This window comes from Hemiscyllium ocellatum, chromosome 3 (assembly GCF_020745735.1).
Source record: "Hemiscyllium ocellatum isolate sHemOce1 chromosome 3, sHemOce1.pat.X.cur, whole genome shotgun sequence".
Lineage (NCBI taxonomy): Eukaryota > Metazoa > Chordata > Chondrichthyes > Orectolobiformes > Hemiscylliidae > Hemiscyllium > Hemiscyllium ocellatum.
In genome coordinates, this window is record NC_083403.1 from 142,409,215 (window position 1) to 142,423,465 (window position 14,251).

At 38.2% G+C, this 14,251-nt stretch overlaps 1 protein-coding gene across 9 annotated transcripts in view; it reads right to left on the reverse strand.

The window, feature by feature from the left end:
• agbl5 (AGBL carboxypeptidase 5) overlaps nt 1-14,251 on the reverse strand; it is a 119,258-nt gene that overhangs the window by 37,158 nt on the left and 67,849 nt on the right. The window contains exon 14 of one of the 9 annotated variants that reach the window (XM_060854103.1): nt 2,066-2,399. The exons of 6 other annotated variants lie outside the window; for them this stretch is intronic. In XM_060854103.1, coding sequence (XP_060710086.1) covers nt 2,371-2,399 — 29 coding nt within the window. In that variant the 3' untranslated portion in view covers nt 2,066-2,370. Of the gene's footprint in view, nt 1-2,065; nt 2,400-5,598; nt 6,577-14,251 lie in introns of those variants that run through there. 2 more of the 9 variants (XM_060854093.1, XM_060854111.1) reach the window with 2 other exon arrangements.

Sequence of the window (14,251 nt, forward strand, 5' to 3'; positions counted from 1 at the left end):
ATCAATACAGTCAATGTGTTTTGCTCAGCCACAGGCAAATTATGTACTTGATTTTGAGAATTACTTTGAGACCGACACCAAACACAATTGTTTATCAGGCAGTGGTTCTCTCCACATTTGTCTACCAAGTTAAGTTTGGACTGACAGATGCAATATCAGAGCCCTAGAAACACTTTATCAATACTATGTTAGAAGGTTTGCAAATCAAGGGAGGATAAAAGAACACATACAAGCAGCCAAGAAGCAGATATGCGGAGTAGAAAGGCAACAATAATCTCTCATCAATTGAAATGGAGCAGACACAATCAGAATACCTAATCTCAATAGAATGCCAAAACAGGTTATCTACTCAAAATTTTGTCACACAGTCCATTCACAAGGAGGCTAAAGGGAATGTTTTAAAGACCGCTGTCAAGCTGCCTGAAGGTCTATACTATGGATGTCAACATATGGAAAATGAGTAAGAATGAGGACTGAATTAGAGCTTGACATTCAAAACAGCTGTCAAGACATTCCAATTAGTAAGAGTAGCCCTGAAACTGAACCATGAAAGACTAACAGAAAGAGGAAGTGGGTGCACGGGCCAACAATCCATCACAACTTCTGCCAGCTGACAAATCTGTCCACTTTTTGGGACAGCCTACAAGAAAAGGTTTATAAGCCACCTACAAATTTACAAACTTCGCCACTATCCTTTCCACCCTGCTATCTACAAGAAAGAATTATCCTCAGCAGAAGAGATTTCTGATAGAAGCAGATGAGGAGCTTTCACCTCTACAGTTTCTTTTTTCTTCCCTCACGTTTAGATGGTCATATTCATTATTGTGCCATTCACACCTTTTCAAAAACATCTTTTGTTTATTTGCTTATCCCATTATCACTCCTTTTAGCCAATATCATGAAATTTTTTTGCCACTTTTTTTGATATTTCCTTTTATTGTTTTTGTCACCTCTCTTACACTTTTTCAAAACCTATTACATATCTAACTTCTCCCAGCTCTGTTAAATTGTCCCTTACCTGAAATGTTAACTCTATTTCCCGAGATACATGCTGGCCAATGTGCTAAATACTTCCAGCATTTTATGCTTTTAGATCTGCTGAATCTGCAGTCCTCTATTTCTGTAGTTGTATTTTGTCTAATTTAGTTATCAATGTTGAAACATAACACAGTATGAAAAAAAGGGAACAATGCAAGAGAAAATTTTTCTTTTCAAAAACATATATATAAAGTTTATTTACCAAAAACACACATTAGAAGTAATTTCACAAACTTCATATGAATGGCAAAAAGATAGCAAGAACATTCAAATTACACAAGAAAGTAATTGGCATGCGCACTACTCACAGTAAAACATTAAGGCTTTTCTCAGATATAACAAATTTATCAAGTGAAAACAGGAGGATAAATTACAAATTGCAACAAACAAATTTAATGCTTTCCAACATTTCCCTGACTCTGCTTATTTACAATGCAATTCTATCATTGAAGACAACATAACTGTCACCCCTTTCTACTACAGGAGCAAATTTATGTCATTTTTGTTATTTTATTAAGTGGTCACATTTTCTTCATTTTGTTGTATATGTCGAGTGTTATTTTATGTTTCTCATTTTTTGAATCGTTCTCAAGTTCTCCTGCGCCAAAAACAGTTTTTCAATTTCATCCTTGTACTCCCTACCAACCCTCCAAGCAGCATAATTCATTTTCTGGAATACTTACAAACACAGGGGATAAAGCATTAATTTTGTTTAGTCTTTGTTGCACCGTTGCCATTGTATATAATTGTATGTAAACAGCTAAACTAATAAGCAAATCAGCAGAATATAAAATCCCTTTCAATGTTAAATATTAATGTTGATCACTTTACAAAATCTGTGTAAAAATTATTTAATAAAAGCATTTAATATTCTTTACATCCATCTTTAACACATCTCTGGCTCCTTCCGTAGAGTCAGATATATAATGGAAAAACTTGGTTTGAGTAAAAAATTCCATTCATGGTTAAGACATTTTAGAACTAAAGACTTTCCAATTCTAGCTGAACTATCAGAGGGTAGGTATGAATTGCAACCAAACGGTTATTAAAGGAAAAAATGCTGGAAATAATCAGCAGGTTTGACAGCATCAGTGGACGCAAATAAAATTATAGCTTTTTGATCTACGACCTTACGGTAGAATTAGAAAAAGTTCTTCTCTCCAAAGATGCTTCCTACCTACTGGTATTGCTAGCGTTTTCAATTTTTCTTTCAGGATTCATAATAATTCGCTTTTGCACTTCTTCCATGAGGGTTGGGATTGTGTAAAGGTTTAATGCCTCATTTTCCTTTCTGCTGTCACTGGTCACTTACATTGCTGTACTGGGATAATGCTACTTTTGCGCTCTCAAATCTGAGAATACTACATGGAAGAAAGGAAAGAAGAAGAAAAAATATTTGGAATACCAAAATAGTGTAGAAATTACAAAAACTACACCCCACTGCATGAACGCCATTCTCAAAATTTCACAGTGAAATTAATAGCAAAAAATTAAAGCAGTAAAAAAATGCCAACTTGAAGACAGTTGTTTCAACTAACATATATAGACTGTTGTTTCTGAAATATTTATAATTTATGCAATTCTCAGTGTTACAAAGCAGTGGTACTGCTTTGGGGCTGCTCAGGTTTCTTCCTGAATATGGACAATTCTGAAGTCTGGCATATTTAGAGGTAAATTGCCATATTTAGAAGGTCATCCACACAAACACCAAAACTTCAACAGAAATTAATTATAAAGGAACAAAAACTAACTCAATATTATGAAAATCACACAATTTGCCAAATGAAATCAATGTAATTTAGTAAATTAGACAAATAAAACAGCAGCTGAGCTAGTACCAAGCACTAACAAGGAATAGGTCTGTTTAGTAAAACACCCATCTGGCCATCAAATATTTTGAAAATAATTTGTAAAATTGTATCTTTTATACAACAAAGTCAGGAATATAACTTTTCAAATGAACTTTCAACATTTTTTGAACGATCCTGCCAAAGGATCAGTTGAAGCACAGACCATCAAAAACAAGTTATTTTAAATAAACCATTTAAGTTATTTCAGCCTGAAGTAGATCATGTAGAAATTAATGGATAGTTCAAGTCAAACGACTGAATTGTTTTTCCATTTGCTAATAAAGGCAAAATCAAATCCTAAATGAAATCAAATCCTACATGTACAATCTTCCATCAGATAAATTATACAACTATCCATTGTTGCACAAAAATCTGATCTGTTTTGGTACTGGTCCCAGTTTTCATTTATTCTCAGCACTTAGGATTGATTTCATTTTCATAAATAATGCTTTTGGTCACATCACCAAAACAAAAATGGCCAAACATACCAAGAAAATTGGCAACTAACTGATAAATACGATCATAAAAATATCAATGATATGGAGCAAAAACAGAGTTAAAGCTTGCCTGTATAATATATTCAAATGTGAGTGGACTTGTACATGCATTGGAATTGTGATAGTGCTACTCCTTTGACAAGGTTATTCTGTCCTTGGTGTTTGTTCCCCCCCCCCCTCACCCCCCCGAGAGGGATCATAAACACAGAGGCTCCGATGTGTCTGGTTCGAATGGGCTTTAGGGCCAATTTGATTATTGCCAACACATACTGTCTCAGGAAAATGGTTTTCAAGTTTTTTTAAAAAGACTTGTACAGTGAAAGGGGAGTGGCCACTTTGCCCAACTCAGCTTTTCTCTGGTTTGTTTTGGTTTTCAAAAGTCTGTCTTTTTTTGCAGGTGCTGATCGAGTCTTAGCTAGAGACCCAGAGAAGCTGCTGGACCAAAAGAAGCAGCTCCATGCTGATCCTCGCTCTCTCTCTTGGACATCTCTCCTGTGAGAACCTGTATTTGATTTTACCTTTTTTGCCAAGGGGGTGTTTATGGGGATGTTGCAAGTATTTGAAACAGCATCATTAAGTTGTGATAGAGTCAATTGGGTTTTCTGATAAGTTATGTTATTCTGTATTCTGTTTTCTTTTGTTTATGTATAAATAAATTGTTTTGATTAAAACCAAATGGTTGGTCCAGGTGCATCACTCTTGGTACATACACTTCTCACCTGCTTAAAACAACTAGAAAATTTAGTGCCCGGGCTAGCTTTTTGAAATGTTTTGAGGGGGGTCTGGCCTGGTCTGGTCATATTAGATTGGAGGCTCTTTGTGAGATTTGTTCTATTGTTCCAAATTGAGATTAGTGTTGTTGGAGTCAAAGGCAGTGAGTGGCAGGTGTCAGTGACTTTTGCTTTGGGTGTTGAATTCGGTTAGTTTAAACAGTGCTGGTGTAGTAATGGCTCTTTCAGTCATTAAGAATTTTCTGGGGGTGGAAAGTGACTTTGGGGGCTTTGCAAAAGATGAACAAGGAAAAGCTGCTAGAATTGGCAGTCAAGCTGGAGTTGGAGCTGCCTCCTTCTGTGAAGAAAGGAGGGATAATTACAGCAATAGTTCAGCATTTAAAGTTGCTGTAAACACCGTCAGAATCTTTCAAGATGGCGAAAATTCAATTAAGAATAAAACAGGTTGAGTTAGAGGCAAAAGGAAAAGAGAAAGAAATGAAACGGTTTGAATTATGATTAAAAGCATGAAGAAAAGAGAAAAAGAATAAAAGGTCCGAGCAGAACAAAAAAAAACTAAGGACAGAATAACCTTGTCAAAGGAGCACAACATCACAGAGGTAATGGTGAGCTGTTGCGAGGGTGGGGAGTGTCGGAAATTTACAGGGACAATTTCAATAAGAAAACCATATGCTTGGAAGTTCAGAAGGGAGAATTAATTCAATTCTGGTCAAAATCCTAAATAAGATAATTTCTCCAAAAATGTTCATGAGCTACCCAGTAGCAGTACTAAATTACTGCCAAATACACATGCATCGTAACGGTGAAGAAACGCTAAAATTCTATTCAAAAGTATTTCTACGATGTGGAGTATGGATCTACCCCGCACTGGAGGGAGATATAGTTTATGATGTGCAATCAGTATTTGTTGATTCAATTCCATTTCTGCTGCAGCTACTGAAACAAATTTTGGGAATACCAAAACTATAAATATAATTTCTTCCATTCATCATTTTTATTTGGACAAAAGAAACATATTAATCCTGATTATTTCAATTCAGTCCATTTACTGTTCTAGCCTACTGTTCAGTCAAATGACAACCACTAACACATGACAAATTTTCAATGCCAATGTTAAAATTCAGAGGTCATGAATATGGTCCCGTTCTTCACTTTTCTGTTCAAAGTGCAAACAATTGCTTAGAAATGTGATTAGTTATTTGTCAACAAAAACAAGCAGCACAAACTAATACAAATGTAAAGTGCAATGTGACAAAAGATAAGAATGTATTCTTCCTATAACTTCCTAACCGAATGAGATATGTTAAGCAGAATAAAATGAGACAAACTGATTAAATTTGATTGTTATTTCATGCCAAGATAAAAGTATTGTTGACTCCTATAGTTCAACACTGAAATTGTTATTGGACTGTTAGCATCAGCATCAAAACAATAACTGATTCCCCAGCCAAATGTATATAAGTAAGTATTGAAATGTTTTTATTGAAGTGACAATTTTTATACAGAGTACATTTCACAACTGCTTTCCACTTCCTTGCTTTACAGGTTTTTCCAATGCTATAATGCAATGTAAGGCATACGCATTTAGTATCACAACACAATATCTTATACAAAATTAAGTCAGTGAACCAAATACTTTTTGTTCAAAATCTTTGAAAAAACCTAATCAAACAAAAGTGTGATATGTGATCTGAAAGGATTAAACAGGTGAGAATGAGGTTTCTTTCAAAAAACTTTGCACCAAATCCAAGGTATAAGGACACAACAAAGTACATGAACAACAAAATACTCTGCTGCCCAATTTAGCTGGTTAACCGCAAGAATCAAAAAAATTACATCAAGCATTTTCTCTTCATGCCGAGCAAAAGTAGAAGCACACGAATATGGCCCCTGGAATTTAGCCAACCTTTAACTAGGCCGATGAAGTAACTCTCAGACAACTTTGCTAATCATAATTAATTCATAATAAATAAGTCTTATTCATAAATTAATTAGACCGTGCTCAATATTTTGTTTGGAAAACGTAATTTCAAACATTAATTATATTTGCTTACAGGTTCCAGTGACATTAACCTGAAACTTAGATGACAACCTGTTCTCAATTCATGACACCATCGTCATAGTGTAAAATGACAATTAAATGAAAATGATTCAACTGTGTTTGGCATAAGTATTTACATTTCCAGCTTGTTAGAAAATCATAAGCTGTTATTGATTGCTGATTTTGAATGTCCTTTCACTCTTAATTGATTTGGTTTGCTCATTCCAAAAGAAAAAGGAAGGTTTTTGTTCAAACTATTCCATTTTAGAGTAAATTCTACTTCGAAAAAAAAGTTATTAATTTTTTTGGATACTCCCAGATCCATAGTTGTCTTCATTTAACAATTCAAATAAATTTATAGTTAGCTGGCACTAAGAAACAGTATTTTTCAACTCTGGGTTCACTCAGGTGATCTAGAACTAAAAAATAATTTAACAGCAATTACTCATCCATCACTATGCTATTGTAACTAAAGTTTTAGATTCTTATTGACGTAGTATTTCCACAATTATAGCATACTGACCATGTTAAATAGTGTAAATCTTTACTGCCTTGTCCTAAACAATCTTTTTTGCCACCTTGGACCTCCAAGCAAGGATGGTACTTGGCATAAGGAATTCATTTCTACTCTATACCAGGTGCATTTAAGCTTGACTTTACAAATACATCAAATTAAATTCATAAGGTTTTCAATATGATCATGTAACTGACACAGCTCAACTGTTTCTTGGTTCGTAAATACTGGATAAGTAAATAACAATTTTCATTAGGCAGTTAGGCTAAGTTAGAGAAAGGGAAAATTTATCAGTCATACATTATAATAACGAGACTACATTAGTCATGTTTGAAATACGAAGTTCGAACTGAAGTAATTCTGGCATTTGTAATGTGCTAATCATGTTGCTGGGTTCCTGATTATGCATCACATTAAATTAACAATGAATTAATCTTTCATGATATGTTCTTTCCCATTTTATAATATTCTAAAAGTCAAGGCAGCTGATGGAAATTATACAAGGGCACTTGAGCTGATCAGTCACATGCTGTTGCTTTTTGAAGATTCTATTGCTGGAGCATGCAAATATAACATGTGAAGTAATCTTTACTGTTTGTACACTACTTTCAAATTTGATGGCTTTAAACATTAAGCTTCAAAAAGCACAATGTGAATTTGATTTAAAATCTAAATGAAAAGTTAAAAGTTTGGGAGAAGATTTGTAGCTCAGGTGCTCGTTGTTGTGGTTCTGTTCGCCGAGCTGGGAGTTTGTGTTGCAAACGTTTCGTCCCCTTTCTAGGTGACATCCTCCGTGCTTGGGAGCCTCCTGTGAAGCGCTTCTGTGATGTTTCCTTTGGCATTTATAGTGGCTTGTCTCTGCCGCTTCCGGTTGTCAGTTCTTGCTGTCCGCTGCAGTGGCCGGTATATTGGGTCCAGGTCAATGTGTTTGTTGATAGAATCTGTGGATGAGTGCCATGCCTCTAGGAATTCCCTGGCTGTTCTCTGTTTGGCTTGCCCTATAATAGTAGTGTTGTCCCAGTCAAATTCATGTTGTTTGTCATCTGCGTGTGTGGCTACTAAGGATAGCTGGTCGTGTCGTTTTGTGGCTAGTTGGTGTTCATGGATGTGGGTCGTTAGCTGTCTTCCTGGTTGTCCTATGTAATGTTTTGTGCAGTCCTTGCATGGGATTTTGTACACTACATTGGTTTTGCTCATCCTGGGTATTGGGTCCTTCGGTCTGTTGAGTTGTTGTCTGAGAGTGGCTGTTGGTTTGTGTGCTGTTATGAGTCCTAGTGGTCGCAGCAGTCTGGCTGTCAGTTCGGAAATGCTCCTGATGTATGGTAGTGTGGCTAGTCCTTTGGGTTGCGGCATGTCCTCGTTCCGTTGTCTTTCCCTTAGGCATCTGTTGATGAAATTGCGCGGGTATCCGTTTTTGGTGAATACCTTGTGTAGGTGTTCTTCTTCCTCCTTTTGCAGTTCTGGTGTGCTGCAGTGTGTTGTGGCCCATTTGAATAGTGTCCTGATGCAACTTCGTTTATACCTTTGTGCTGAATTCTCCATTCGGTGTTCTCTGTACCATCACGTCTAGGAATGAGAGCTGGTTGTCCTTTTCTTCCTCTCGCGTGAATCGGATTCCTGTGAGTGTGGCGTTGATGATCCGGTGTGTGTTCTCTATTTCTGTGTTTTTAATGATTACAAAGGTGTCGTCCACATATCTGACCCAGAGTTTGGGTTGTATTTGCGTAAGACTGTTTGTTCTAACCTTTGCATTACTGCTTCTGCTGAGCCCAGAGATCGGTGAGCCCATGGGTGTTCCGTTGATTTGTTCGTATATCTGGTTGTTGAATGTGAAGTGTGTTGTGAGGCACAGGTCCAGTAGTTTAAGTATGCCGTCTTTGTTAATAGGTTCAACATCCTGTTGTCTGTTCTGTATGTCCAGCAAGTTGGCTATTGTTTCTCTGGCTAGGGTTTGTCGATAGAGGTGATTAGTGCCATTACATTGAATGAGACCATGGTTTCTTCCTTGTCTATGTGTATATTTCTGATGATGTCCAAGAATTCTTGTGTTGATCGTATAGATTGTCTGGATCCGCTGATTAGGTGTTTCAGGTTCTGATGTAGTTCTTTAGCCAGTTTGTGTGATGGGTGTCCCTGGTAGTAATAATACGGGACTGAGTGGGATGTCTGGTTTGTGCACTTTAGGTAGTCCATAGAATCTGGGGGTATTGTTGCTTTCCGGTTTCATTCTTTGTAGGTCAGACCTGGCTATCTGTGTGTTTTTTTGTAGATTCCTCAGTGTGTTGTTTCTCCTATTGGTGAGCTGTGGAGTGGGGTCAAACTCCCTCTTTTGGTAGGTGTTGGTATCTGCAAGTAGTTGTTATGCCTTTTGGATGTACTCTGCTTTGTCCAGTATGACCGTCATTCTGCCTTTGTCTGCTGGTAGTATAATTATGTTCTTATCGTTTCTTAGCGATTTTAGTGCTTCTCTCTCCTTGGTGTTGAGGTTATGTGATTGGGCTCACCGATTTCTGGACTCATAGCAGAAGCAGTAATGCAAAGGTTAGAACAAAGTCTTACTGCAAATACAACCCAAACTCTGGGTCAGATATGTGGACGACACCTTTGTAATCATTAAAAACACAGAAATAGAGAACACACACCGGATCATCAACGCCACACTCACAGGAATCCGATTCACGTGAGAGGAAGAAAAGGACAACCAGCTCCCATTCCTAGACGTGATGGTACAGAGAACACAGAACGGAGAATTCAGCATAAAGGTATACAGGAAAGCCACACACACAGACCAAGTCCTGAATGATGAAAGCAACCACCCCAACACACACAAACGAAGTGGCATCAGGACACTATTCAAAAGGGCCACAACACACTGCAGCACACCAGAACTGCAAAAAGAGGAAGAAGAACACCTATACAATGTATTCACCAAAAACAGATACCCGCGCAATTTTATCAACAGATGCCTAAGGGAAAGACAACGGAATGAGGACATGCCGCAACCCAAAGGACTCGCCACACCACCATACATCAGGAGCATTTCTGAACTGACAGCCAGACTGCTGCGACCACTAGGACTCATAACAGCACACAAACCAACAGCTACTCTCAGACAACAACTCACCAGAATGAAGGACCCGATACCCAGGATGAGCAAAACCAATGTAGTGTACAAAATCCCACGCAAGGACTGCACAAAACACTACATAGGACAAACAGGAAGACAGCTAACGACCCACATCCATGAATACCAACTAGCCACGAAACAACACGACCAGCTATCCTTAGTAGCCACACACGCAGATGAAAAGCAACATGAATTCGACTAGGACAACACTACTATTATAGGGCAAGCCAAACAGAGAACAGCCAGGGAATTCCTAGAGGCATGGCACTCATCCACAGATTCTATCAACAAGCACATCGACCTGGACCCAATATACCGGCCACTGCAGCGGACAGCAAGAACTGACAACCGGAAGCGGCAGAGACAAGCCACTATAAATGCCAAAGGAAACATCACAGAAGCGCTTCACAGGAGGCTCCCAAGCACGGAGGATGTCACCTAGACAGGGGACGAAACATTTGCAACACAAACTCCCAGCTCAGTGAACAGAACCACAACAACATGAAAAGTTAATTCTGGCCAGATTATTTTATAGCTTTACTAACACTGAACAAAAAATGATTAATGCAATTCCATGACTTTTTGACTTACATACTCCTAAATAGTTCTCACATGTGTCCAAGATAGTACCAGTGACCAATTCCCAAGCAACCCTCATTGCCCAAATGATCCACATAACAAAGGCCAGAAATAAACCAACTTTCCATTTACCCATCAAATGTTGTGGGCAGCTCCTGGTGTTTCATGATCTCATCCCTAAGCATTTCATAGCCAAGTGTGTTTGAAGTATATTCACTACTGTAGTGCAAATAAATGTGACAACCAATTTGTATAAAGTAATCACACACAAGCCACCTGAACTGCTTCACTGGTTAAGGGATAGTTGTTGACGAGGAAATGGGGAGAAATCAATTACAGCTCTTCAAAAACATTACAGCAGCTTTAAAGTTCATTAGAGAAGACAAACACATTCTTCAATCTCTTTTCCAAATGACAGCAAAACATTCCTCGGATGCTGCCTGACCTGCTGTGTTTTTCCAGCACCACTCTAATCTTGACTCTGGTTTCCAGCATCTGCAGTCCTTGTTTTTACCTATTTCACTAAAGTGTCAGCCCAGATAAAGTGCTTTTGTGAAGGTTGAACCCACAGCCTTCTGACTCAGAGATAACAACTCCACCTCAGAGTCCAAGGCAAAGTAGATGAAATTGAATCAAACCATGTGCTTTAATACATTGCATGACTCACAATTGCGTAAGGATGAGAGGTGGAATGATAGGCTACCATTTTGATTTTCCTGGTGGCTATAATAAGCAACCGACTATGAGATATTAGAATGTTCCCAATTGTGCAGCAGTGACTGAATGCCAGGCACACTCCCACAGAACAGGAGAGAAAATTAGGCTTGAGCTTTCTCAAAAGACTACTTCAATTAGCTTTCAATTGGCTTTTCCATAGAAGTCTAAATGGACATTTAAAAGTAGACAGTCCACCAATGTGCTCAACCAGTTGTCATACAACTCAAAGAAAATCTGAACACTTGATATGATTTTTCTTATGCAAGTGTTCTATTGCCTCTAAAATTATAGAGCAGTATAGAGATTGAAAGAGTGTGCAGTTTCAGTTGCAAAACTTGAAAAAGGGAAATGAAAAGCTTCATATTTGCAAAACTTGCATATGGTTTCTCACTTTCATGAATTGGCATTCTACAGCATGGAAGGGCATAATTCAGTTCATTGTGGCCTTTGTCATCACTGCCACATCCCTATACTATTTTAACACTTTTCAAGTATTGAGCAACTTTCCTTTTAGAGTATCTTTGTACTCTTTGAAGTTTTGAATTCTTTAATTGTTTTTAAAATGTTTGTATCTTAACCAAAGTTATAATGCTTTCTCCTTTCTGAATTTTAACCTTATTCCCAAATTATATTGCATCTTGCTCCACATACAAATTTCACCTGACATATCTACCTGCTGAATCTTCTGAACTGTCTACATCCATTTGAAATATTCATGATCAGTTAGATTAGATTAGATTACTTACAGTGTGGAAACAGGCCCTTCGGCCCAACAAGTTCACACCTACCCGCCGAAGCACAACCCACCCATACCCACTCCCCTACCTTTACCCCTTCACCTAACACTACGGTCAATTTAGCATGGCCAATTCATCTAACCTGCACATCTTTGTGACTGTGGGAGGAAACCGGAGCACCTGGAGGAAACCCATGCAGACACGGAGAATGTGCAAACTCCACACAGTCAGTCGCCTGAGGCAGGAATTGAACCCAGGTCTCTGGCGCTGTGAGGCAGCAGTGCTAACCATGCCGCTCACTTCCATTTTTGGAAGCAACACACATTTAGTTGACTTTCCAGACCAAAGTCTGAATCCTTTTTGGAGACAGGAAGATAAAGGAGAGACTGAGATAAAAGTAGAGAGAAAGGGAGAAATGAAATTGAGAGGAACCTCGATTATCTGAAAGACATGGGCGGGGAGTATTTTGTTCTGTTAATTGAATGCCAGATAACATAATAAGTCAAACACCAGGACCTTGCGATCTTGTTCGGATAATCTGAAATTCAGTTAAATCAAAAGCTTACACACTACCAATGTCAGCTTGACTGGTCTGTAGCCATTTGGTTTCTCCCTTTTGAAATAAAAGAATTACATTGGAAATCCTCTAAAATCCTTGCTCACAACTTCCATATCTAAGAATGCTAGAAAGAAAACTAAAGAATTTGACAATGCCTGTCATGAAATCATCCTGAGACTAAACTTTCACCAACCTACATAACTACATTGGACTATATTCTTGTATTGTTTTAAGAGTAACAAATTACGGTGTATTTAAGCAGACTACCAGCAATGTACAAAAGAATGATTTTTTTTCCACTCATTTCTCCAAATATGACTGATTCCTTCTCATTAGGCTCCAAGACCTTTCTATAAGTAGGGGGAGCAAATGCCAAGTATACAAAGACCATCAAAAACATTTATTTTGATACCAATAACTTCTTGTCTCATTGCAGTGGCTTTCCCAGGCAGATAGGGTTTCGTTTCCATTTAGTCATCCTCAGAGCCATGAACTAAAATTCAAACTTTAGTGAATATAATATGCAACTATATGCTGCTCCAATATGTTCTGCCACGTGAACACCACCTCAAATATTTTAAAGGTCACATCTAAGCAGAGATATTATCAATGATAATCCAGTGGAATGGTGGCACACATTAATCAATACTTACAACTGGGAAACATGGCAAAACAGAAATCAATCTGGCACTACTGATAAAGTGTGACTTCAAAATTATCATCTATGTATTCAATCAGTAATTAAAGTCAAGAAATGGTGGGGTCAGTAAGACAGATGTTAGAAAGGCCCCAGCTTTTGTTCTTGGTCTATGCTAAATTGGTTATACTGATTTGAGTTGATAGAAGGCATGACAATGGACCTCAACTTTCTAATGCCAAAAACATGGTACCCTGATGGAAATGTGGATGAATACTGACACAGGGTCAGATCATAACTCGTACAACACTTAGTCTCTTATGTCGAATATAGAACATAACAATGGATAGAGATACAAGGTGAATAGCACTAGCAGTTATGGAACTGTTTCAAGGACAGGATTGAAGGAAATAGAAACAAAAATCATTGGTGAGAACATTAACACTTGGATTTGGTAGATGGTGTGTCTAGGAGTTTAAACTTACTAACTTTTTTATGTCAATCATACACACTGTAGGTGGAATTTTATTGGACCTGAGGGATGAGATATGAATCAGAACAAGCAGCAGTGGAATGGAGTGCCTGATACCCTATTGCCACCATGGGAGTCCGTCAGTGATGAGAACATGACTTCCCCTTCCAGAGGCCAACTCTGTCCATTTTTGACCAATTCGAGGCCCCATTCCTCCATTCCTTAGCCCTTTGGCAGTTTTTTTTGGTGGGGGAGGGGTTTCTCCTGATCAGGCACTGCAGGCTACAAAAGGATTCTGTGGCAACTCACTCTGTCCTTCCAAGCCCCACCTTCCCCCTTACCAGTGCTCATTTAGCTGACTCCAGAAATGCCCAAAGCTTCATATATTGTTCCTGCATACAGTATTTATCACTGTATTGTTCAGTTATTTGCAGACCCACTAATTGCAATCGCTCCCAGCAATCCAGCTGGGACTGAAGAGCTGCTGGCCTTTTGATTGATTTGCAACTCTTAGAAGCAGGATCTTGCTCTTTAAAGGGACAGGATAATAACAGAATTGCCTCCAAGATGGGCCTGAAGTTCAACTGGGGCTTACCAAGATGGTTGAGAGGGGGTTGGCCCAGCATTCCAGTCCAACGTTAGGGCCACCTCCACCTGAAAAAATCCAGGTGGTGATAAGTCAATCATTAGGGCAAGAATTGTTCATAAGGAAACGGATATAAAAAACATGCAACTTAATGCCGGCAAATAAA